The following is a 26,665-nucleotide window of genomic DNA, read 5'->3' on the forward strand; positions in this document are numbered from 1 at the left end:
GCTTGAAACATGTATGGGGTACCTGTAAAAAAAAGTACTCGAATTTTGTGCGAAACTAGGGTAGTCATAGACGCTACCCGTTATCTCAGAAACGAGCAGCTTGACCCCCATTTTTTTCTGATTCACTTTAAGTGTAAGGGGTGGTAGTATTTATATCCGTGGCGTTTATGTCGGTTGATACGTTGCAGGTAGGAGTTTTAGCCGCATATGTTACTATTGTCGTCTATGGGATTTGATTTGGTAGTATACACCCTTATAGAATGTTTTTTTCTTAAAGTTTAAAAGAGCCGTTTTGGCAATCTATAGAATCATTTAATTTTTTACACATTAAAGTGGATTACAAAAAATATTAAAATAAATAAATCTGGAAATTTTAATTTTGGTGGCCAGGTACTGAGATGTTATGTACGAAGGATATGGGAAACGTTTGACAAAGCCAGAAATACTATAAGGACGATTAAAACTCAGAAATTCCTGGAAAACTATCATCTCTGGTTAAGCTAGTCCGATACATCTGTCGTCAGCTAATGCTAATCTCCGACTCCGGTTAAGCTAGTCCGATACATCTGTCGTCAGCTAATGCTAATCTCCGACTACCAACTGTCACGACGGTGTTGGCCAACTGGCTGATCTCTCGACTTCTACGAATGTCCAGTTGCTACTCTGCGCACTCGTACAACTTGAGCCTCGTCTTATGTATGTAACTACTATGACCGATTACTTGTTAATCTGAGCCTCGTCTTATGCATGTAACTCCTACGACCGATTACTTGTTAATCTGAGCCTCGTCTTATGCATGTAACTCCTACGACCGATTACATGTTAATCTGAGCCTCGTCTTATGCATGTAACTCCTACGACCGATTACTTGTTAATCTGAGCCTCGTCTTATGCATGTAACTCCTACGACCGATTACATGTTAATCTGAGCCTCGTCTTATGCATGTAACTCCTACGACCGATTACTTGTTAATCTGAGCCTCGTCTTATGCATATAACTCCTACGACCGATTACTTGTTAATCTGAGCCTCGTCTTATGCATGTAACTCCTACGACCGATTACATGTTAATCTGAGCCTCGTCTTATGCATGTAACTCCTACGACCGATTACTTGTTAATCTGAGCCTCGTCTTATGCATGTAACTCCTACGACCGATTACTTGTTAATCTGAGCCTCGTCTTATGCATGTAACTCCTACGACCGATTACTTGTTAATCTGAGCGCACCTATCTAAGTCGGGAATTGGGAAAATTATAACGCCACCATCGAGTTGGCCAAGTTCGCCGTGACAGTTGACAGTCTGATCCTAGCATTAGTGTGACAGCTGATGTATCGGACTATTATTAAGCTAGGTACTTCTTAGGTAGAATCCAGATTCTAACCAGGGAGCAATTTCACAAAAGATCATAAGTTTAGGTCTGCGACTGGCAGTTATACTGCGTATACGTTTACACGTGTTTAGCATCTATTTCATGAAGAACATTACACCGTTAAGGGAAATGGAGCATTTTAAGGACAAAAGAAAATCAAATATGTGTATTTCTAACAATATTTGCTGTACCATAATAGAAGTACAAATTGTGGTATAGTCGTAAATTTACGTTTACGTGCAAAACTAGGCTTATGATGTTTCGTGAAATTGGGTCCAGACAGTCAAGTTTGTTGAAAAGGCTTAACCTGTCGATAAATTACACGTAGAGCGGCATCGTGGGTTTCTAGAAAGGTAAGACCCGACCGGCCCGTCTCACAACCGATTGAAATAGCGTAGCTGTAACTGTCATACGCGAACTTAGGCCCCCAGGTACGAAATAAACAGTCGTTTGTTAAAAAAGGCCTAACCAATCAATAAATTACCCGTAGAGTGGCATCGTGGGCTTCCAGAAAGGCAACACCCGACCCGGCCCGTCTCGCAGCCGATCGGTGTAGCCGAGGTCCATGTAACTGTTGTACGCGAACTTGAGCGCCAGAATGTCGAGCGGGTAGTCGACCAAGATATCCTCCCAGACCTGGCACGCCGCATCCGTGAAACTGAAACCAGAACCACGTGACTTAAAGTCGCGGACCTTAGTTGTGAACCCCTAAACATGGACACTATGTTTAGTTAATCTACAAACCTGTAACTCATTTGGATAACGTTACAACGGAGTGAAAGAAGAGTCTGTGACATTAAAAACGGGAAATATCCTTAAAACTAGACTAGAACTCGAATCAATAACCGCTATTTCTCAGACGCACGTGCGTTATTAAAAATATGAAAAATGCATTTTGTGGTATTGGAAACATCAGGATGACCAGGATCGCTTTGGTTGTACGGAAATGGATAATCTAGACAATAAAATATAAGTCATGTTTAAGTTTAGTGATCGTAAACGGCTCTAATAGTAAAAACATAATAATGCTGTAGTATATAAAAACTAGGGCATGTCCCTTTAATATAATATATTGCACCCCAAACTTGGCAATCTACCCCAAAAATGGACATGTGACTCATGCCAAGCTAAGTATTATGACCATCATCCTATCAAAACCACCAAAGTAAGTAAGACAACGCTAAGAACCACGATCAATAGATATATAGGCCTTCTAAATGTCATGCATACCACCCCAGCTTGCTGATGCATAAGACAATTCACAGAAAAAAAACAGCCCAAGAATACCCGTAATTGTTTTAAAATAAATTTAAATGCCTTTTCCAACTAAAACGTATTTACATTCCTAGCACTTATAGCTAAATTATGCGTCACATACAAGTAATTTTCAGGTTAACCTTTACGTCACAGAATGATTGATTTCGATCGTGCTCTTTTCATTCGATGGTATGGTATTGCCGATTTGGGCTCGGGCTTATAAAACTTTTAAAGTCCAGACTCAATATCAAATGACGTCACACGCATGCAATTTGTATGGCGTTGTCATGACATTACTGTCTCAGACTCTGTTAGTCTCGAGTCTAGATTCTAAACGTTTTGTAAGCACCAGGCCTGGTCATCACCTAGGAGCAGACAGTATGTCTTTAAATTGTTATCGCACATATATGTGTTATTAGTATGTGTTATCAAAAATAACCAATGATGTTCTCATCCAACGGGTGTACATAAGAAATACAAATAAAATGTCTTTAGTCGCTTACCCATCAGCCCACAGCTTGACCGCGGTCACGTGGTTCTTCTCTCGTTCTGACACAGACGGGGATTTACACAAATAAACCATTCTGTCCAGATCCTTGGCGAAACCCTGGTCCAAAACGTTGGTCCCTCCATCCCATAGCACACGCAGTCCGTTCTTTAGAACATGCCCCATCACTAGAAATGGAATTAAGTTTTTACACATTCATAAACACGTCCGGTCCGTTCTTTAGAACATGTTCCATTACTAGAAATGGAAATTTGTTTTTACACACTCAAAAAGAAAGCCGATGACCCTCGTTATTAGGCAGTGCAAAATATTGTCGGCTATTTTTACCGTTAAAATGCATTTTACATTTCGCTTAAACTATTAATTTTTGCAAATTTAGTATTTCTGCTCATATGGTTGTAATATCTCAGTCCCATGCTAAATATTGCGTAAAAAGATGAATCCCATAAATCCAACGGCTCTGGAAACCGCCATCTTTCGCACTTAACATAGAAGTGGCTATATGCACGGCGGCCGTGTGTATAACCTCAACTAATGAGAACTGGCTGATCATATCTTACATTATTACTGCTATTTTTTTTGTATTATCATCATCATTATGCAGTTTAAAGTTTATTTTGTTTAACAACACAACTAAAGCACATTGCTTTACTAATCATCGGCTATTGGATGACAATCATTTGGTAATTCTGACAAATAGTTTTAGAGAGGAAACCCGCTATATGGTTCCATTAGTAGCAAGATATCTTTTATATGCACCATCTCACAGACAGAATAGTTAATACCACGGTATTAAGCGCTGTACCACCGGACTACGTCCCGCCTCTCATTATTATAACACTAACCATAATGTCACGCATTCTCAGAGCACCGCTAAAGCAATACACGCCCCATACCGAGCCCAACAAATGTTCGTATCTCCTAACGTCAAGGGCAATAACTCTGTCAAAAGTTGGTAAATGGTCATGAAAGTCAAACTTGATCTGTAGCTGTAAGCTATACACAGAATCCCAGTTTAATATCTCAAGGCATTGTGGAAAACAAAACATCCGAAAAACTATATGTGAGTCAGACGGACGGCCAGACAGAGAGATAGACAGAAGGATGGAGATGAAACCTGTAGTCCCACGTAGCCCAGTGGTAAAACGCTCGCTCGACGCGCGGTCGGTCTGGGATCGATCCCCGTAGGTGGACCCATTGGGCTATTTGCTCGTTCCAGCCAGTACACCAAGACTGCCATATCAAATGCCGAGGTATGTACTACCCTGTCTGTGGGATGCTGCATATAAAATCTCCCTTGCTGCTAATCGAAAATACCGAGTTGCCCATGAAGTGGCGACAGCGGATTTTAATATCTCTCAATATCTGTGTTGTCCTTAAAAATATGTCTGACGCCATATAACCGTAAATAAAATGTGTTGAGTGCGTCGTTAAATAAGACATTTCCTTCCCATAATTCCCATAAGGGTCCTAATAACCATTGCTAAGTTTACAAAAATTCGGATCCGCCTGTATCATGTTCGTCATTGACTTCTTTATCCCCCCGGTGTTCGCATCATTGTAACAGCCGACAAACTAAAAGGAAACAAAGAACAGAAAACTGTTTTGTTTACTGGCACCACTGGAGCACATTGATTTATTAGCCATAAGCTATTGGGTATAAACTATTTGATAATTGTAAGATATTATAGTTTTCAGAACTGGCCTCGTGGTTAAGCCATCAGACATAAGGCTGGTAGGTACAGGGTTCGCAGCCCGGTACCGGCTCCAACCCAGAGCGAGTTCTTAAGGGCTCACTGGGTAGATTTAAGGCTACTACACCCTCTTTTCTCTCGCCGACAACTAGCACACCATCCTGGACAGACAGCCCAGATAGCTGAGGACACAGGCACAGACAGGAAGAACGTCTATCAGTGAATGGGTCCACAGAGGAGGTTCGATCACTAATCATGACAGAGAAAACCCCAGTGGATCCTCCGATGAGGGTCAATCTTATGACCCATGTACATCTCGTGGGGAACCAATAAGGACGGAGAAAACCCCAGTGGATCCTCCGATGAGGGTCGATCTTATGACCCATGTACATCTCGTGGGGAACCAATAAGGACGGAGAAAACTCCAGTGGATCCTCCGATGAGGGTCGGTCTTATGACCCATGTACATCTCGTGGGGAACCAATAAGAACGGAGAAAACCCCAGTGGATCCTCCGATGAGGGTCAATCTTATGGCCCATGCATCTCGTGGGGCACCAATAAGGATGGAGAAAACCCGAGTGGATCCACCGATGAGGGTCGATCTTATGACCCATGCATCTCGTGGGGCACCAATAAGGATGGAAAAAACCCCAGTGTATCCTCCGAGGAGGTTCGATTGTACAAGCACCCCAGGCACCCCAGGCAGGTTAGCACCCTTACGACTAAGGTAGATTCCGATCGTCATGATAGAAGTTACGTTCTACTAACAAACAGTGTGGACTACCTGAGTGACGCTGGCGTCAAACGCTTTACTAGCTTCATTACTGGTCGTCGACAGTGGAACACCAAAGTTCTTCCAGTCCTGAATAATAATAATAATAATAATAATAATAATAATAATAATAATAATAATACTAATACTAATACTAGGAAGAGGAAGAATGAGAATGAATGAATGAATGAAAGGAAATGTTTTATTTAACAACGCACTCAGCACATTTTATTTACAGTCATATGGCGTCAGACATATGGCTAAGGACCACACAGATATTGAGAGAGGAAACCCGCTGTCGCCACTTCATGGGCTACTCTTTCCGATTACCAGCAAGAGATCTTTTATTTGCGCTTCCCACAGGCAGGATAGCACAAACCATGGCCTTTGTTGAACCAGTTATGGATCACTGGTCGGTGCAAGTGGTTTACACCTACCCATTGAGCCTTGCGGAGCACTCGCTCAGGGTTTGGAGTCGGTATCTGGATTAAAAATCCCATGCCTCGACTGGGATCCGAACTCAGTACCTATCAGCCTGTAGACCAATGGCCTCTTTTCGATTAGCAGCAAGGGATGTTTTATATGCACCATCCTACAGACATGGTAGTACATACCACGGCCTTTGATATACCAGTCGTGGTGCACTGGCTAGAACGAGAACGTGGCTTAGTAGTACAGCGCTGTCCTGATGCGCGATTGATCTAGGATCGACTCCCGTCGGTGGGCCCACTGGGATATTTCTTGTCCCATCCAGTGCTCCACAACTGGTGTAACAAAGGCCGTTGTATGTACTAACCCGTCTGTGGGATGGTGCATATAAAAGATCCCTTGCTGCTAACCGAAAAGAGTAGCCCATGAAGTGGCAACCGCGAAGTTCCTCTCTCAATATCTGTGTGGTCCTTAACTGTACGTCCGACACCATATAACCGTGCATGCCAGTAACGTGGTATTTTGACCCCCATAGAATACTGACCCCTGGCCACTACGGACGTTTCTGCAGAATAAAAATACCTTTACTTTAGAATTGGAAAGTGCATATAAAAGATCCCTTGCTGGTTTTTCAGTAGGAGTAGCCCATGGAATAGCAACAGCTGGGTTTCGTCTTTCATTATCTTAGAGGTCTTTAACCATGTCTGACGCCATATAACCGTAAATAAAATGTGTTGAGTGCATCGTTAAACAAATCACTTCTTCTTTTTTGACGGCATTGACGACGGCGACGGCATCAGTGGCAACGACAACATCAACGTTTATGTTTATGTTGCGAATTAATTTCTAATTGAATTGTTAAAATCTAGTATAAATTGGTATTATTTTATAAATAAAACCAGATAAGTTATGAATTCGTCTCAATCGTCTATTTTTTAATTTTTTTAGTTACTTTGTTGTTGTTTTTCAAACGAAACAAATTTATAGTAGGAGAGGTATTTAAGTCCGCTCGTTTTTAAAGTTGTATAAATACCAAATGTTCTTTATAGTTGATTTAGTGTATTTAATGATAAGTGTTCATAATTAGGAAAATAAGTTATGTCTGGATGGGGTGCTGCTATTAATGAAATTATAATAACGGGATACATCAAAAGGTTTTTATTATTTGAAAATCATGATCAAAGTATTCCAGATTTCAACGCAATGAGATCAAAGCTGCTTTAAGACACCTCTATCGCATGCAGGAATTGTTCATTGTATTTTAGTGGAGGGTAGATACAAAACATGGGTCGTTCCACATTCCAATAACCATATCACACCTAAACCACACTATCGGTCCACCGATTTTAAAAATTTCAAAGACATGTACTCATTTTCAGCTATTTTATGTTATTTGTACCTACCTCCACATCCCAAAATAATTTAAACCAACACTTTAAAAATCACTCCGAAATAAAGCATTTACAATATTTGATAAAAAAAAAAAAAAAAAAAAAAAAAAAAAAAATTAGGTCCTTTGGAATTATTTTATATGTTCCGGTTAAATACTTAGAAGCGGAATGTTTTGTGTGGGGGGGGGGGGGGGGGGGTATTAAATTAATATTTTATAAAACTAAAATTAGCTACGTATGGAAAATGTTGAGCGGGTTTGATTTGTAGACCACTGATTAAACAAAGTGCTTGGTTTGTGGTTCCTTTTAATACTCGCATCCTCTTCTTTTAATATGCTAGAGCACACGTACCCACACACAAAAGAGATATAGAGAAGAGAGAGAGAGAGAGAGTGAGAGAGAGAGAGAGAGAGAGAGAGAGAGAGAGAGAGAGAGAGAGAGAGAGAGAGAGAGAGAGAGAGAGAGAGAGAGAGAGAGAGAGAGAGAGACGGCTCTGATCAAATAACAAAACATTACTTAAAGTTCAAATGAAACTGAAACTTTTCAAAATGTTAGATGGTCTTTTGACATGACGACATCAATTAAAAAACCCGATTCAACAATAATATTAAAGGGCAGTTATATACAGGGCCGAACCCTGGGGTTAGTAAACCATTCAAATAAAATGTATTCATAAATCTCCATTTAGGCTCTTGCTAAAATACTAAATATCTGCACGATTCCCTCCCCTATACTATAAAACATACACGTTCCCCTGATGTACCCCATATGTAGCTTATGAATACAACGAATTTGATGCTGCATTTGACATTTGAATTCATGACATCACACTGCGCCCACCCTTGTATTTGGTCAGGGTACGGCCCTGAGATATAAAAGCTGGGTGAGTGCTCCATTAGCTCAGTGTTCAAAATGGATTTCGAAGAGTACATCGAAGTGAAGAATTTTATCATGGAAAGAAATATCCAAAGACAATAAAAGCAAATAAGTTGAGAAACGAAATTTTATGATAGTGTTCATGCAGGTCACCTATAGGAATTAACAAAACGTGAGTGTTTATTTATTTATTTATTTATTTATTTATTTATAACTGTCGACAAAGTCGCGTAAAACATCTTATTTTGATTATATATTCGATGATCCTGATTAGCGTTAATTTATATTAAACAGCTGTGAAGAGTACGATTCTTGTAAGATTATCATAGTCACCACAAATAAATACTAAAATGCACATGGTTGTAACACACCGTGTTATCGGTATTAGGTAACGGAATACTCGCCACAACCGTAATCGGCCACACAAAACCGTAGTACCTTACAAACTGTGCAGTTGAATAGGCAGTTAGGCGATGGTGTTGTCACTATTTATCTGAATTTAATATTATTATTATCTCTTCACATCTATGTGTAAAAGAACTGCATGAGTTTCTAAATGTAGTAATCTAAAATATATATGTATTTCATTTATAGATGGAAAAGGATAAGACAGAGGTATTACTGGAAAGGATCCTATGATGAAGTCAAGAAGTCCATTAATGAATGTGAACAGTGCCAAAGAAAAGGGACGATAAAGAATGTCAGAAAACCACCCAATCCAATACCAGTTATGTCAACAGCATTTAAGCAGATTGGGATGGATTTGGTTGGACCTCTTGCAAAAACTAAAAATGGTATGTTTTAAGTATACCACGCTATTTTGTATTCTTTATAGTAGTTGTAATTCAAGAGAATTAGCATGGAAGTTGATATCTATACACATTTTAAAAGATACATGTATTATTCATAGAACATTCTATGTAGGCCTAAAGGTTAGAGAGCCTTGATTTCATGGACTTAGTATGAAGTTAAACACGCACAGTCTCTATTTCTCTATCCATCTTTCTCTGTCTCCGTCTCTCTCTCTCTCTGTCTGTCTCTCTCCCCGTCTCTCTCTCTATCTCTCTCTCTCTCTCTCTCACAATAAATATTCCTTTTATTTCATTTTTTCGTTTCAGCCAGTAGTCCGCATCTCTAAAAGTACTTTAGAAATAATAATTGAAATAAATGCGCACCTATGTATACAATGACTATACAATTATTGTCATTTTATCAGATGAATATCCTGAATTGTCTTCCCGAAAGGGATTGTTTGTTTAGATTTGAGTGAGACTATTACGAAAAGGCGAAATACAGGTACATGTATTACTTCTTAGGCGGTGGTAGTGACTGTCATCATTTCTGTTTAACACCAACGTTAAGTTTCTGCCTTCAGCCCAATTTTTACTAACTGTGTGGGGCCGCTCAACAATAACGTGATGTTTTACGTGGGGTTTCCTTACGAAACGTTATGGGGGTGTTTATAAACAGTTCAGTAACGTTTTGTAACAAACAGTGTCTCATTTGTCTCGAAGTTACTTAAAGTAAAATGCAGCCAGTTATTTTGCTATTTTGTTCTTAAACAAATGCTTTCCTGTCTACTATTAATCAAATCAAAAACACACACACAACACACACACACAACACAGGAGAGAGAGAGAGAGAGAGAGAGAGAGAGAGAGAGAGAGAGGAGAGAGAGAGAGAGAGAGAGAGAGAGAGAGAGAGAGAGAGAGAATTCAATAATTAGTTAAATTTCGTCATAAGGACGGGGAAGCTAAGCGATTATTGACGAGCGTTACACACTTTTAGAGGGGAGAGTGGTCTTAGTATTACACAAAACGTGACATTGGAGGGGGGTGGGGTGATGTGGTTAAACATTCCAAAGTTTGCGTTACATAATTATTGTTGAACGGGCCTCTAAGTAATAGGCCAGTGGAACTAGGTTTATGGTTGAACCTACATGTATGAATGCTCATCTCAATGGATGTGGGTTTTTTTGTTTGTTTGTTTGTTTGTTGTTGTTTTTGTTTTTTTTAAAGTTTTAATTTTGTTTAATTTAATTTTTCAATTAAAATAGTTTAATATTAGGTTTTCGTCTTTTAGTCAATTTATCACGAAAAGTAGGTCACAAATGCATGTGAAAAACATTTTTAAAAACTTATTACATTAAAACAACAAATTTCCTTTAGGTTTTTAAAAGTGAAATTTATAAATAACTAAATTAACCTTGAATTTTATGTTACAGTTTTTTAAAATAGTTTAATAAATTGTATTTTGTTAACATGACTGAGATGAATATCAATGAACAATGAATGTAACTATAAGCGACACCAAATGCCCTATGTTTATGGTAAGCGAAAATTATTGTATTATAGCGAAAATACATACTAGAAACAATGCAGTAAAACTAACTCCATGCGGTCTTAATTTTGAAGGAATATATATTGACTTCACCCACTAGCCAAAGAGCCATTTCACATTTAGCCTTTTTATGTATTTTATACACTTTACTGTTAGCAATGGGAAAATAATGTGTCCAAATTACCATAGGTTCTCTGTTTTTTTCATTAGTATATCCTGATTGCTGAATAGTAAACATGGCATGCGATAGAATGCTTAACGGGTTTTTCTTTTGTTTTGGCAGGAAACCGATACATTTTGGTTTTCACGGAATACTTGACAAAATGTGTTGAAGCCGAGGCAATTGTAGACAAGACGGCACACAATGTCCTCCGTGTGTTAGTAAAGTTTGTATCGAGCCACGGTTGTCCTAAAGTTATCACAGATCACGAAAGAGAGTTTTGTAATGATCTGAACGACAGGTTATGTCAAAAGATGGGAATTGACCACCGCATTGCCTCGCCTTATCACCCACAGACAGGAGGACAAATTGCAAGATATAACAGAACACTGTGTAGCATGTTAGGATGTTACGTCAATGAACATCAAAATGACTGGGATGAAAAAATTGCCATGTATGCTGTTTGCATACAGAACGCCGGAGCACAAGTCAACAAGGCCCCATTTTTTCTTGTTTTTTTCTTGTTTATGGGAGATCAGCTCGGCTACCTATTGAACTAGATATGCCTAGTGGACCAGACACTAAATCGGCCGATTTAGCATTGGGAAACAGATGCAAGACATTCGTTCAGCTTTCGTTGAAGAGAGAAGAAGCCAAAGACAACATACAGATTGCGCAGAGAAAGCGAAAACGGTATTATGACGCAAAGGTGAAACGTGTAAATTTCAAAGTTGATGACAAAGGCGGTAAACTTGGCGCATGCTGGACTGGTACATACATAATTAAGTCTGTGAACAACAAAGGAACTTATTATTTGCAGGGTGTCAAAACGGCAATTAATGGTGATAGGCTAAAACTGTTCATACGGCATACCGAAGAAAACGAAGCTGTAAATAACACTTGACAAAAGTCATGCTATAAAAGAAAATGGTACAGAACTTCCATTTAAGAAGAGGAACTTAAAAGTATATGAGGATGAGTTCAGTCAACATGGGATTGAGGTTCGAGGCCAAACTGAAGAACCAGCAAGCACCAGTATTCGGTTCCATCCAGTTGACAAGGAATGGCAAGCCACAAAATCACACGTATTTGGTTTGGACACGCGGAGATGGGAATTTGCCGTGAAATCAGGTCAGATACATCACCCGTCAAAATGGTTTCCATGAGAGGTGATGGGCATTGTCTATTTCGTTCATTTAACTACATATTAAGTGGAGTACAATCCAACTATAAGGTAGTTAGAGGGGAAGTTGTCAACTTCATTAACGCAAATAAACACAGTTTTCAACAAATCTAGTCAGAGCACTTCCATCAACACGTAACGAAAATATAACAAAACGGAACGTGGGGCACAGAGTTAGACATGTTCGCTTTCGCAAGCATTACAAACACAACAGTGTATGTTTACTGTGTTCACGGGAAGGTAGACAGGGAACCATCCTATACATGGTTACCATATAAACCCTTATTAAATACAAGTGAACTGCTATCCCAATGCGCTGCTTACATCCAAAACTTGAACGATCACTTCGATCCAGTTCTTGATGTCGAAGAAACGCTGGTTTCTTGACCACCATACAGACCTGTCAAATATTTTGTACCATCAAAATACCGGAGGTACATATCTGAGCAGACCTTAACTTGTGCACTGGTGAACAGCCAAACTGACTCTGATATTTTGAAAGAAGGAGAAGGAATGGAGATGGTATTTTTTTCCATAAGTTAAGCGATGCCCCCTACACCATATCGGGTTTAGAGGATGCTGCCAAGGAAATGGATGCAAATATATTCAATTTGCTATGTGACTGGGAGGACCTGGAAGAGACGTTGAAGTAAACTACACAGACTGGTTTCACGAAAATAATATATATACACAGAAGCGTGCGCACACCACATACAGACGTACAAAACACACTATATATACTAACGTCCTAATTGTATTTGTTTAAAGCGTGTCCAGTTTGGTGGGATTGTATCTTGACAATAAAAAAATAAATGTCTTATAAAATATATAGGCTATGTTTTCTTTTCAGAACTCTGAATTGGTTTTTCAGACTGAAGATAGTTCGATTTGCTGTTCTTGAGTATGTGAGTCAGACGGACGGCCAGACAGAGAGATAGACAGAAGGATGGAGATGAAACCTGTAGTCCCACGTAGCCCAGTGGTAAAACGCTCGCTCGACGCGCGGTCGGTCTGGGATCGATCCCCGTAGGTGGACCCATTGGGCTATTTGCTCGTTCCAGCCAGTACACCAAGACTGCCATATCAAATGCCGAGGTATGTACTACCCTGTCTGTGGGATGCTGCATATAAAATCTCCCTTGCTGCTAATCGAAAATACCGAGTTGCCCATGAAGTGGCGACAGCGGATTTTAATATCTCTCAATATCTGTGTTGTCCTTAAAAATATGTCTGACGCCATATAACCGTAAATAAAATGTGTTGAGTGCGTCGTTAAATAAGACATTTCCTTCCCATAATTCCCATAAGGGTCCTAATAACCATTGCTAAGTTTACCAAAATTCGGATCCGCCTGTATCATGTTCGTCATTGACTTCTTTATCCCCCCGGTGTTCGCATCATTGTAACAGCCGACAAACTAAAAGGAAACAAAGAACAGAAAAACTGTTTTGTTTACTGGCACCACTGGAGCACATTGATTTATTAGCCATAAGCTATTGGGTATAAACTATTTGATAATTGTAAGATATTATAGTTTTCAGAACTGGCCTCGTGGTTAAGCCATCAGACATAAGGCTGGTAGGTACAGGGTTCGCAGCCCGGTACCGGCTCCAACCCAGAGCGAGTTCTTAAGGGCTCACTGGGTAGATTTAAGGCTACTACACCCTCTTTTCTCTCGCCGACAACTAGCACACCATCCTGGACAGACAGCCCAGATAGCTGAGGACACAGGCACAGACAGGAAGAACGTCTATCAGTGAATGGGTCCACAGAGGAGGTTCGATCACTAATCATGACAGAGAAAACCCCAGTGGATCCTCCGATGAGGGTCAATCTTATGACCCATGTACATCTCGTGGGGAACCAATAAGGACGGAGAAAACCCCAGTGGATCCTCCGATGAGGGTCGATCTTATGACCCATGTACATCTCGTGGGGAACCAATAAGGACGGAGAAAACTCCAGTGGATCCTCCGATGAGGGTCGGTCTTATGACCCATGTACATCTCGTGGGGAACCAATAAGAATGGAGAAAACCCCAGTGGATCCTCGGATGAGGGTCAATCTTATGACCCATGCATCTCGTGGGGCACCAATAAGGATGGAGAAAACCCGAGTGGATCCACCGATGAGGGTCGATCTTATGACCCATGCATCTCGTGGGGCACCAATAAGGATGGAAAAAAACCCAGTGTATCCTCCGAGGAGGTTCGATTGTACAAGCACCCCAGGCACCCCAGGCAGGTTAGCACCCTTACGACTGAGGTAGATTCCGATCGTCATGATAGAAGTTACGTTCTACTAACAAACAGTGTGGACTACCTGAGTGACGCTGGCGTCAAACGCTTTACTAGCTTCATTACTGGTCGTCGACAGTGGAACACCAAAGTTCTTCCAGTCCTGAATAATAATAATAATAATAATAATAATAATAATAATAATAATACTAATACTAATAATAATAATAATAATAAATAATAATAATAATACTAGGAAGAAGAAGAATGAGAATGAATGAATGAATGAAAGGAAATGTTTTATTTAACAACGCACTCAGCACATTTTATTTACAGTCATATGGCGTCAGACATATGGCTAAGGACCACACAGATATTGAGAGAGGAAACCCGCTGTCGCCACTTCATGGGCTACTCTTTCCGATTACCAGCAAGATATCTTTTATTTGCGCTTCCCACAGGCAGGATAGCACAAACCATGGCCTTTGTTGAACCAGTTATGGATCACTGGTCGGTGCAAGTGGTTTACACCTACCCATTGAGCCTTGCGGAGCACTCGCTCAGGGTTTGGAGTCGGTATCTGGATTAAAAATCCCATGCCTCGACTGGAATCCGAACTCAGTACCTATCAGCCTGTAGACCAATGGCCTCTTTTCGATTAGCAGCAAGGGATGTTTTATATGCACCATCCTACAGCCATGGTAGTACATACCACGGCCTTTGATATACCAGTCGTGGTGCACTGGCTAGAACGAGAACGTGGCTTAGTAGTACAGCGCTGTCCTGATGCGCGATTGATCTAGGATCGACTCCCGTCGGTGGGCCCACTGGGATATTTCTTGTCCCATCCAGTGCTCCACAACTGGTGTAACAAAGGCCGTTGTATGTACTAACCCGTCTGTGGGATGGTGCATATAAAAGATCCCTTGCTGCTAACCGAAAAGAGTAGCCCATGAAGTGGCAACCGCGGAGTTCCTCTCTCAATATCTGTGTGGTCCTTAACTGTACGTCCGACACCATATAACCGTGCATGCCAGTAACGTGGTATTTTGACCCCCGTAGAATACTGACCCCTGGCCACTACGGACGTTTCTGCAGAATAAAAATACCTTTACTTTAGAATTGGAAAGTGCATATAAAAGATCCCTTGCTGGTTTTTCAGTAGGAGTAGCCCATGGAATAGCAACAGCTGGGTTTCGTCTTTCATTATCTTAGAGGTCTTTAACCATGTCTGACGCCATATAACCGTAAATAAAATGTGTTGAGTGCATCGTTAAACAAATCACTTCTTCTTTTTTGACGGCATTGACGACGGCGACGGCATCAGTGGCAACGACAACATCAACGTTTATGTTTTATGTTGCGAATTAATTTCTAATTGAATTGTTAAAATCTAGTATAAATTGGTATTATTTTATAAATAAAACCAGATAAGTTATGAATTCGTCTCAATCGTCTATTTTTTAATTTTTTTAGTTACTTTGTTGTTGTTTTTTCAAACGAAACAAATTTATAGTAGGAGAGGTATTTAAGTCCGCTCGTTTTTAAAGTTGTATAAATACCAAATGTTCTTTATAGTTGATTTAGTGTATTTAATGATAAGTGTTCATAATTAGGAAAAATAAGTTATGTCTGGATGGGGTGCTGCTATTAATGAAATTATAATAACGGGATACATCAAAAGGTTTTTATTATTTGAAAATCATGATCAAAGTATTCCAGATTTCAACGCAATGAGATCAAAGCTGCTTTAAGACACCTCTATCGCATGCAGGAATTGTTCATTGTATTTTAGTGGAGGGTAGATACAAAACATGGGTCGTTCCACATTCCAATAACCATATCACACCTAAACCACACTATCGGTCCACCGATTTTAAAAATTTCAAAGACATGTACTCATTTTCAGCTATTTTATGTTATTTGTACCTACCTCCACATCCCAAAATAATTTAAACCAACACTTTAAAAAATCACTCCGAAAATAAAGCATTTACAATATTTGATAAAAAAAAAAAAAAAAAAAAAAAAAAAAAAAAAAAAAAAAAAAAAAAAAAAAAATTAGGTCCTTTGGAATTATTTTATATGTTCCGGTTAAATACTTAGAAGCGGAATGTTTTGTGTTGGGGGGGGGGGGGGGGGGGGGGGGGGGGGGGGGGGGGGGGGGGGGGGGGGGGGGGGGGGGGGTGGGGGGGGGGGGGGGGGGGGGGGGGGGGGGGGGGGTGGGGGGGGGGGGGGGGTGGGGGGGGGGGGGGGGGGGGGGGGGGGGGGGGGGGGGGGGGGGAGGGGGGTTGGGGGGGGGGGGGGAGGTGGGGGGGGGGGGGGGGGGGGGGGGGGGGGGGGGGGGGGGGGGGGGGGGGGGGGTATAAATTAATATTTTATAAAACTAAAATTAGCTACGTATGGAAAATGTTGAGCGGGTTTGATTTGTAGACCACTGATTAAACAAAGTGCTTGGTTTGTGGTTCCTTTTAATACTCGCATCCTCTTCTTTTAATATGCTAGAGCACACGTACCCACACACAAAAGAGATATAGAGAGAAGAGAGAGAGAGAGAGGAGAGAGAGAGAGGAGAGAGAGAGAGAGAGAGAGAGAGAGAGAGAGAGAGAGAGAGAGAGAGAGAGAGAGAGAGAGAGAGAGAGAGAGAGAGGACGGCTCTGATCAAATAACAAAACATTACTTAAAGTTCAAATGAAACTGAAACTTTTCAAAATGTTAGATGGTCTTTTGACATGACGACATCAATTAAAAAACCCGATTCAACAATAATATTAAAGGGCAGTTATATACAGGGCCGAACCCTGGGGTTAGTAAACCATTCAAATAAAATGTATTCATAAATCTCCATTTAGGCTCTTGCTAAAATACTAAATATCTGCACGATTCCCTCCCCTATACTATAAAACATACACGTTCCCCTGATGTACCCCATATGTAGCTTATGAATACAACGAATTTGATGCTGCATTTGACATTTGAATTCATGACATCACACTGCGCCCACCCTTGTATTTGGTCAGGTACGGCCCTGAGATATAAAAGCTGGGTGAGTACTCCATTAGCTCAGTGTTCAAAATGGATTTCGAAGAGTACATCGAAGTGAAGAATTTTATCATGGAAAGAAATATCCAAAGACAATAAAAGCAAATAAGTTGAGAAACGAAATTTTATGATAGTTTTCATGCAGGTCACCTATAGGAATTAACAAAACGTGAGTGTTTATTTATTTATTTATTTATTTATAACTGTCGACAAAGTCGCGTAAAACATCTTATTTTGATTATATATTCGATGATCCTGATTAGCGTTAATTTATATTAAACAGCTGTGAAGAGTACGATTCTTGTAATATTATCATAGTCACCACAAATAAATACTAAAATGCACATGGTTGTAACACACCGTGTTATCGGTATTAGGTAACGGAATACTCGCCACAACCGTAATCGGCCACACAAAACCGTAGTAGCTTACAAACTGTGCAGTTGAATAGGCAGTTAGGCGATGGTGTTGTCACTATTTATCTGAATTTAATATTATTATTATCTCTTCACATCTATGTGTAAAAGAACTGCATGAGTTTCTAAATGTAGTAATCTAAAATATATATGTATTTCATTTATAGATGGAAAATGATAAGACAGAGGTATTACTGGAAAGGATCCTATGATGAAGTCAAGAAGTCCATTAATGAATGTGAACAGTGCCAAAGAAAAGGGACGATAAAGAATGTCAGAAAACCACCCAATCCAATACCAGTTATGTCAACAGCATTTAAGCAGATTGGGATGGATTTGGTTGGACCTCTTGCAAAAACTAAAAATGGTATGTTTTAAGTATACCACGCTATTTTGTATTCTTTATAGTAGTTGTAATTCAAGAGAATTAGCATGGAAGTTGATATCTATACACATTTTAAAAGATACATGTATTATTCATAGAACATTCTATGTAGGCCTAAAGGTTAGAGAGCCTTGATTTCATGGACTTAGTATGAAGTTAAACACGCACAGTCTCTATTTCTCTATCCATCTTTCTCTGTCTCCGTCTCTCTCTCTCTCTGTCTGTCCCTCTCTCTCCCCGTCTCTCTCTCTATCTCTCTCTCTCTCTCTCTCTCTCACAATAAATATTCCTTTTATTTCATTTTTTCGTTTCAGCCAGTAGTCCGCATCTCTAAAAGTACTTTAGAAATAATAATTGAAATAAATGCGCACCTATGTATACAATGACTATACAATTATTGTCATTTTATCAGATGAATATCCTGAATTGTCTTCCCGAAAGGGATTGTTTGTTTAGATTTGTGTGAGACTATTACGAAAAGGCGAAATACAGGTACATGTATTACTTCTTAGGCGGTGGTAGTGACTGTCATCATTTCTGTTTAACACCAACGTTAAGTTTCTGCCTTCAGCCCAATTTTTACTAACTGTGTGGGGCCGCTCAACAATAACGTGATGTTTTACGTGGGGTTTCCTTACGAAACGTTATGGGGGTGTTTATAAACAGTTCAGTAACGTTTTGTAACAAACAGTGTCTCATTTGTCTCGAAGTTACTTAAAGTAAAATGCAGCCAGTTATTTTGCTATTTTGTTCTTAAACAAATGCTTTCCTGTCTACTATTAATCAAATCAAACACACACACAAACACACACACACACACAGAGAGAGAGAGAGAGAGAGAGAGAGAGAGAGAGAGAGAGAGAGAGAGAGAGAGAGAGAGAGAGAGAGAGAGAGAGAGAGAGAGAGAGAGAGAGAGAGAGAGAGAGAGAATTCAATAATTAGTTAAATTTCGTCATAAGGACGGGGAAGGTAAGCGATTATTGACGAGCGTTACACACTTTTAGAGGGGAGAGTGGTCTTAGTATTACAAAACGTGACATTGGAGGGGGGTGGGGTGATGTGGTTAAACATTCCAAAGTTTGCGTTACATAATTATTGTTGAACGGGCCTCTAAGTAATAGGCCAGTGGAACTAGGTTTATGGTTGAACCTACATGTATGAATGCTCATCTCAATGGATGTGGGTTTTTTTGTTTGTTTGTTTGTTTGTTGTTGGTTTTTGTTTTTTTTAAGTTTTAATTTTGTTTAATTTAATTTTCAATTAAAATAGTTTAATATTAGGTTTTCGTCTTTTAGTCAATTTATCACGAAAAGTAGGTCACAAATGCATGTGAAAACATTTTTAAAAACTTATTACATTAAAACAAATTTCCTTTAGGTTTTTAAAAGTGAAATTTATAAATAACTAAATTAACCTTGAATTTTATGTTACAGTTTTTAAAATAGTTTAATAAATTGTATTTTGTTAACATGACTGAGATGAATATCAATGAACAATGAATGTAACTATAAGCGACACCAAATGCCCTATGTTTATGGTAAGCGAAATTATTGTATTATAGCGAAAATACATACTAGAAACAATGCAGTAAAACTAACTCCATGCGGTCTTAATTTTGAAGGAATATATATTGACTTCACCCACTAGCCAAAGAGCCATTTCACATTTAGCCTTTTTATGTATTTTATACACTTTACTGTTAGCAATGGGAAAATAATGTGTCCAAATTACCATAGGTTCTCTGTTTTTTCATTAGTATATCCTGATTGCTGAATAGTAACATGGCATGCGATAGAATGCTTAACGGGTTTTTTCTTTTGTTTTGGCAGGAAACCGATACATTTTGGTTTTCACGGAATACTTGACAAAATGTGTTGAAGCCGAGGCAATTGTAGACAAGACGGCACACAATGTCCTCCGTGTGTTAGTAAAGTTTGTATCGAGCCACGGTTGTCCTAAAGTTATCACAGATCACGAAAGAGAGTTTTGTAATGATCTGAACGACAGGTTATGTCAAAAGATGGGAATTGACCACCGCATTGCCTCGCCTTATCACCCACAGACAGGAGGACAAATTGCAAGATATAACAGAACACTGTGTAGCATGTTAGGATGTTACGTCAATGAACATCAAAATGACTGGGATGAAAAATTGCCATGTATGCTGTTTGCATACAGAACGCCGGAGCACAAGTCAACAAGGCCCCATTTTTTCTTGTTTTTTTTCTTGTTTATGGGAGATCAGCTCGGCTACCTATTGAACTAGATATGCCTAGTGGACCAGACACTAAATCGGCCGATTTAGCATTGGGAAACAGATGCAAGACATTCGTTCAGCTTTCGTTGTAGAGAGAAGAAGCCAAAGACAACATACAGATTGCGCAGAGAAAGCGAAAACGGTATTATGACGCAAAGGTGAAACGTGTAAATTTCAAAGTTGATGACAAAGGCGGTAAACTTGGCGCATGCTGGACTGGTACATACATAATTAAGTCTGTGAACAACAAAGGAACTTATTATTTGCAGGGTGTCAAAACGGCAATTAATGGTGATAGGCTAAAACTGTTCATACGGCATACCGAAGAAAACGAAGCTGTAAATAACACTTGACAAAAGTCATGCTATAAAAGAAAATGGTAAAGAACTTCCATTTAAGAAGAGGAACTTAAAAGTATATGAGGATGAGTTCAGTCAACATGGGATTGAGGTTCGAGGCCAAACTGAAGAACCAGCAAGCACCAGTATTCGGTTCCATCCAGTTGACAAGGAATGGCAAGCCACAAAATCACACGTATTTGGTTTGGACACGCGGAGATGGGAATTTGCCGTGAAATCAGGTCAGATGCATCACCCGTCAAAATGGTTTCCATGAGAGGTGATGGGAATTGTCTATTTCGTTCATTTAACTACATATTAAGTGGAGTACAATCCAACTATAAGGTAGTTAGAGGGGAAGTTGTCAACTTCATTAACGCAAATAAACACAGTTTTCAACAAATCCAGTCAGAGCACTTCCATCAACACGTAACGAAAATATAACAAAAGGGAACGTGGGGCACAGAGTTAGACATGTTCGCTTTCGCAAGCATTACAAACACAACAGTGTATGTTTACTGTGTTCACGGGAAGGTAGACAGGGAACCATCCTATACATGGTTACCATATAAACCCTTATTAAATACAAGTGAACTGCTATCCCAATGCGCTGCTTACATCCAAAACTTGAACGATCACTTCGATCCAGTTCTTGATGTCGAAAAAACGCTGGTTTCTTGACCACCATACAGACCTGTCAAATATTTTGTACCATCAAAATACCGGAGGTACATATCTGAGCAGACCTTAACTTGTGCACTGGTGAACAGCCAAACTGACTCTGATATTTTGAAAGCAGGAGAAGGAATGGAGATGGTATTTTTTTCCATAAGTTAAGCGATGCCCCCTACACCATATCGGGTTTGGAGGATGCTGCCAAGGAAATGGATGCAAATATATTCAATTTGCTATGTGACTGGGAGGACCTGGAAGAGACGTTGAAGTAAACTACACAGACTGGTTTCACGAAAATAATATATATACACAGAAGCGTGCGCACACCACATACAGACGTACAAAACACACTATATATACTAACGTCCTAATTGTATTTGTTTAAAGCGTGTCCAGTTTGGTGGGATTGTATCCTGACAATAAAAAAATAAATGTCTTATAAAATATATAGGCTATGTTTTCTTTTCAGAACTCTGAATTGGTTTTTCAGACTGAAGATAGTTCGATTTGCTGTTCTTGAAGTTTCATTGCAGTAAACAAAAATTAATTTTAAAATGGAAAGTGAAAGCTAGAAACTAAATTTTAAAATGGAAAGTGAAACCTAGACACTTAATGGCCGTAACTTTTATGTACAGAATTTGATCAATTAATTAATTATCCCCCCCCCCCCCCCCCCCCAAACTATTAAAATATTTTTAATTGATATTTTATGTCTGCAACATAATGAAATCAGTTGTATTGGAATGAGGCAAAAAGTCATGTAACAGTTATTTCAATATTGTCTATTTACCATTTTTGGTATTTGTTTCTGTATGTTGCGTTTCCCTGCAACAGAAAACAACAACAAAACATAGCGGCACGAATTTTTATGTCTTTTTTGCTGTTGTGATAGGCACCTATTTGCCGAATAACAACCTGACATCATAAAAAAACGGGCATTAGTGAATGCATAATTTCAATGCTGTTATAAAGGAAATCTCTACAGACGTTTATTTATCACAGTATTATGTTGCTTTGGACGCCATATTTGTTGGTAATGAAAGAAGAAACTCGCATCATCAAATCGGACATTTTAATAAATCCAGGCGTGGGTGCAGAACATTTTGCAAGGGGCGTCTAGACTGGAAAACTGAGTTTGCATGCTTCCCATGAAATTTCTTAAAACCTAATAGGAATCTACAAAATCTTTAGTGTATTTGAATGGGCTCCCATACTTTATAATTACACCCAAGTGTCATTAAATGTGGCTGATTGGTTTGCCAGAAATTATTAATCGGGTTTAGGCCAGTTGAGGTTGGTTGAATCTAGTACTGAAATGCGAACCCAGTACCTACCATACTTGAGGCCTATGACCTAGCCACACGTTTTATGATTTTTCATGGAGTAAAGTTGGAAGTTTGTTTTGTTTATCGACACCACTAGAGCACTGATTAATTAATCATCGGCTATTGGATGTCAAACATTTGGGTTTTGTGACACGTAGTCAGAGGAAACCCGCTACCTTTTTCCATTAGCAGGAAGGGATCTTTTATATGCATTTTCCCTTAGATGGAGCAGCACATACCACGGCCTTTGATATACCAGTCGTGGTGCACTGGTTGGAACGGAATAAAGCCCAATGGTAGACATCCATTGAGGAGGTTCGATCCTGTGACCGTGGCACCTCAAGCGAGCGCTCAAACGACTGAGCTTGATCCCGCCCCTTTCATGGAGTAAAGTAAACATAAGTACTGGCCTAGTCCATTTGTAAATGGAGGGGAGAGTCTTAACGACAAGCAAAGGTATCTTTAGGATAAAGTTCCAGCCAGTGCATCACGACTGGTATATCAAAGGCCGTGGTATATACTATCCTGTCTGTGGGATGGTGCATATAAAAGATCCCTTGCTGCTAATCGAAGAGTAGCCCATGAAGTGGCGACATCGGGTTTCCTCTCTCAATATATGTGTGGTCCTTAACCATATGTCTGACGCCATATAACCGTAAATACAATGTGTTGAGTGCGCGTTAAATAATCTTTCTTTCTTTCTTGCTTTAGGATAAAATGGTCAGCCCCGTTCGTTGCGGGCGATTCGGTGCCATAGGTTCGAGTCCCAGCTATGGCATGAACAATTTGTGAAAGAAAGGATTTAATTATTCCCTACGCCCGTGCATTCATTATCTATGTATAGTCAAACCCGACATACATACATACATACATACATACAATATATAGATATATATATATATATATATATATATATATATATATATATATATATATATATATTTTTTTTTTTTTTTTTTTTTTTTTTTTTTCAGTTTCAGGCAACACCGGACATGCCGGGTACCCAATTTATTTTTTCAAATTCCTCCCTATTTACAATCAACCAGGTTCTCATTGAATGTTAAAATAAAGATGTACATAAATATGTTTGTGCTTGTATTATAATAAATACAGTTTATTTAATGCGTGCTTGTGTTTTTGTTTCCTTTACTATAATTAGTGTGTATTGCTTTAATAATTATTTACAAGAAATTAACCTGGTTTGCGGACCTGGGCCCATATTTTCGAAGCTATCTTAGCCTACGAAATCGTGAAATCATCGTAAGCTATGACGTCACTATGGCGTGCGCTGTAGTGACGTCACAACCTACGACGGTTTTACGATTTCGTAGCGCTAAGACGGCTTCGAAAATAGGGCCCCTGGCCCCCAAAGCTACAAGCCGGGGAGTCCAGGTCTATGTTCTCTACGTTTTGTGCATTTGCCATTCTTTATCATAGCTTATATGTAATGTCGAAGGCGTCATTGCACGAGGCGACGACCCCTTCGAAACACCAGTGTTTCAGGAATTTTTCTTTTCTGTTGGGCCGTTCTAAGGCGACAAAGTATTCAGTTTCAATTTGCCGTGAATAAACTAAATGTTTGAAAAATGCCATTTGATTACATGGCTTATCACCCTCTAATAATGTTCTAGTTGTCCAAATTACCCTTATAGCTTTACTCCACAGAAACATTCCTAAGTTCGATGCATAGTTACCAGGTTTGTGTTTGATGCCAAAGATCATTGCATATGGGTTCAATCGAAATTTATTGCCAAAGAGGTTTTTGAAAATCGGTTCAATTTGCTTAATAAATTAGTCTGGGTTTTTTTGCAGTGGAAAAAGGCGTGCAAGACTCCGGGGTGGACTCAATCTTCCAGTCATACAGGTGTTTCCTAACTGCAATTACGTTTCGAATCATTTTATAAATTAAATCAAAGTCATAATTTTCAATTAGGCCAGAATTTAGTGTTTTCCAGACATTTTTCCAGTTTATGGTTTCATTAAAGGCGATCTCCCATCTGGTTTTAAACGATGCATCTGTGTAAGTTCGTGATAACAAAGACTGTGTATATGTCTTTGGTTCTTGTTTCTGTCACGGGTTTTTTCGTATCACCTACGTTGAAAGATGGCGTCTGTCACCATCAAAGGGGTCTTCGTTTTTCAATGTCCACAATAAAGGTCGCGGAAAGTTGTCATGTAGGTCTTTTATTTGACGATAAAATGCCGCGCTGGTCGAACAACCAGCGAAGTCCATGAAGTCGTCCGTAGCAAAGTCCCATATGTCTTTGACTAAATTTAGTCTTTCACTACGTATATTTTTGTATTGTTTGTTACTTATCGTTGTGTTGTCATGTAGCGGTTCGTACAAAATTTGTTGGTAACTTTCTATGTCACGTGTTATGTCAAGGTCTTACAAATTAATAGTATATCTTTGTAAATATTCGGCATTGATTTGAAGTTTGCATTATTGTTTACAATTTTACATTTTAAAACATGTCTATCAATATTTAAATTTTTGGCCTAAACATATCTGGCCTGAAAAATAGTCTGCTAGAGATTTCCAATTACCTTCACCTTCTAAACTCAAAAGTCTACTGACAAATTTAATTCTTTGTGCTTTAATTTTCAACCGAATATTTACAACTCCCAAACCATCTAACTCCTTAGGTAGTTGAATTTGCTCTTTTGGTATAAAATGTTTTCTGTAGCTCCAGATAAAGTCAAAAATCATTTTATCAATTTGTTTAGCATATTTTCCCGGAAGTTCCAAAACGTTTGATAAATACCACAGGCCACTGGTGACGAGTGAATTTACGGCAACTAATTTACCATGCAATGTTAATTTTCTATTGCTCCATATATTTAGGACTGTTTTAATTTTTTGAATTTTTGGTATCCAGTTATCTGCCGAAACGCATATTTCCAAAATAAAAACCTAGTATTTTAATTTTTTCATAATACAATCTTATATCAAGAGGAGTGTCTTTCTCATACCTAAGTTTCCCCATTAGGAAACCGTTGGTTTTTTGAAGATTAACTTTAGCTTTAGTATATATTTAGCACTTTAAACAGTTGTTTAGCTGAGTCTAAGTCTGATAAAGTCGCGTTGCCGTCATCAGAGTAACCCACCCATTTGCTGACGGAGCCATCTGGTAAGGTTATCCCATTAATTTTTTAATCTTCCCGTTCTGCTTCAGCCAAAGTTTCTGCTACTAAAATATATAATACAGTGCTTATTGGACAGCCTTGCCTAATTCTCCGAGATAGATTAAAATAGTTTGAAACATACCCGTTAACTTTGACAGCAGATTGAATATCTGTATAACATGTTTTAATCATTTTAATGAAATTTGGTCCAAAATTGAATTTTTTAAGCACTTTAAACAAAAAGTCCCACTCTACTCTATCATACGCTTTTGTTTGATCTAGGGAAAGTATTAAACCTGGTAAGTCATTACGATTAACATATTCTATTAAGTCTCTTATCAATGAAGCTCCGTCATGTATTGACCTGCCTTTTACTGAGCATTTCTGATTTGGATGAATAATTTTTGGTAGAATTCGCCAAAACTTTTGTAATAATTTTGTAATCACAATTTAATAAAGAAATCGGTCGCCAATTTTTTAGAAGTTTTTTTTCGTTGCCTTTCCAAATTAAAACAATTACACCGCGACGCATGGTGAAGGTTAATTGTTCCTTATTAAAGGCATCATTAATTACTTCTACCAGATCATTACCAATTAAGCCGAAAAAATTCCGGTAGAATTCAGCAGTCAAGCCATCACAGCCCGGTGATTTATCATTGGCAAAATATTGAATAGCTGATGAAACTTCGTCAAGAGTTATTTCCCCTTCGCATGCATCTCTGGCCTCGTCGTTTAACGTCTTTGTCATTTTGTTTAATGGGGCGATCACACTGGCCCGAATGAGCTTCCGTTTGTTTTCCGTATACGAAAGTGGTGTGATTTTTTAAACTGGCCGAATGTCCCTCCGAATGTGTTTTCCCCAATATATCACCGAATGCTT

At 39.1% G+C, this 26,665-nt stretch overlaps 1 protein-coding gene across 5 annotated transcripts in view; it reads right to left on the bottom strand.

The window, feature by feature from the left end:
• Nucleotides 1-26,665, bottom strand: part of LOC121377577 (tetratricopeptide repeat protein 38-like) — a 52,264-nt gene that overhangs the window by 13,603 nt on the left and 11,996 nt on the right. For 2 of the 5 annotated variants that reach the window (XM_041505632.1, XM_041505630.1), the window contains exons 2-5: nt 14,307-14,384; nt 13,320-13,401; nt 3,134-3,305; nt 1,858-2,031 (exon numbers count right to left, since the gene is read on the bottom strand). In XM_041505632.1, coding sequence (XP_041361566.1) covers nt 1,858-2,031; nt 3,134-3,305; nt 13,320-13,401; nt 14,307-14,384 — 506 coding nt within the window. Of the gene's footprint in view, nt 1-1,857; nt 2,032-3,133; nt 3,306-4,631; nt 4,714-5,617; nt 5,696-13,319; nt 13,402-14,306; nt 14,385-26,665 lie in introns of those variants that run through there. The other 3 variants (XM_041505631.1, XM_041505633.1, XM_041505635.1) reach the window with 3 other exon arrangements.

The sequence above is a fragment of the Gigantopelta aegis genome, chromosome 7 (assembly GCF_016097555.1).
Source record: "Gigantopelta aegis isolate Gae_Host chromosome 7, Gae_host_genome, whole genome shotgun sequence".
In the NCBI taxonomy this organism is placed as follows: Eukaryota; Metazoa; Mollusca; class Gastropoda; order Neomphalida; family Peltospiridae; genus Gigantopelta; species Gigantopelta aegis.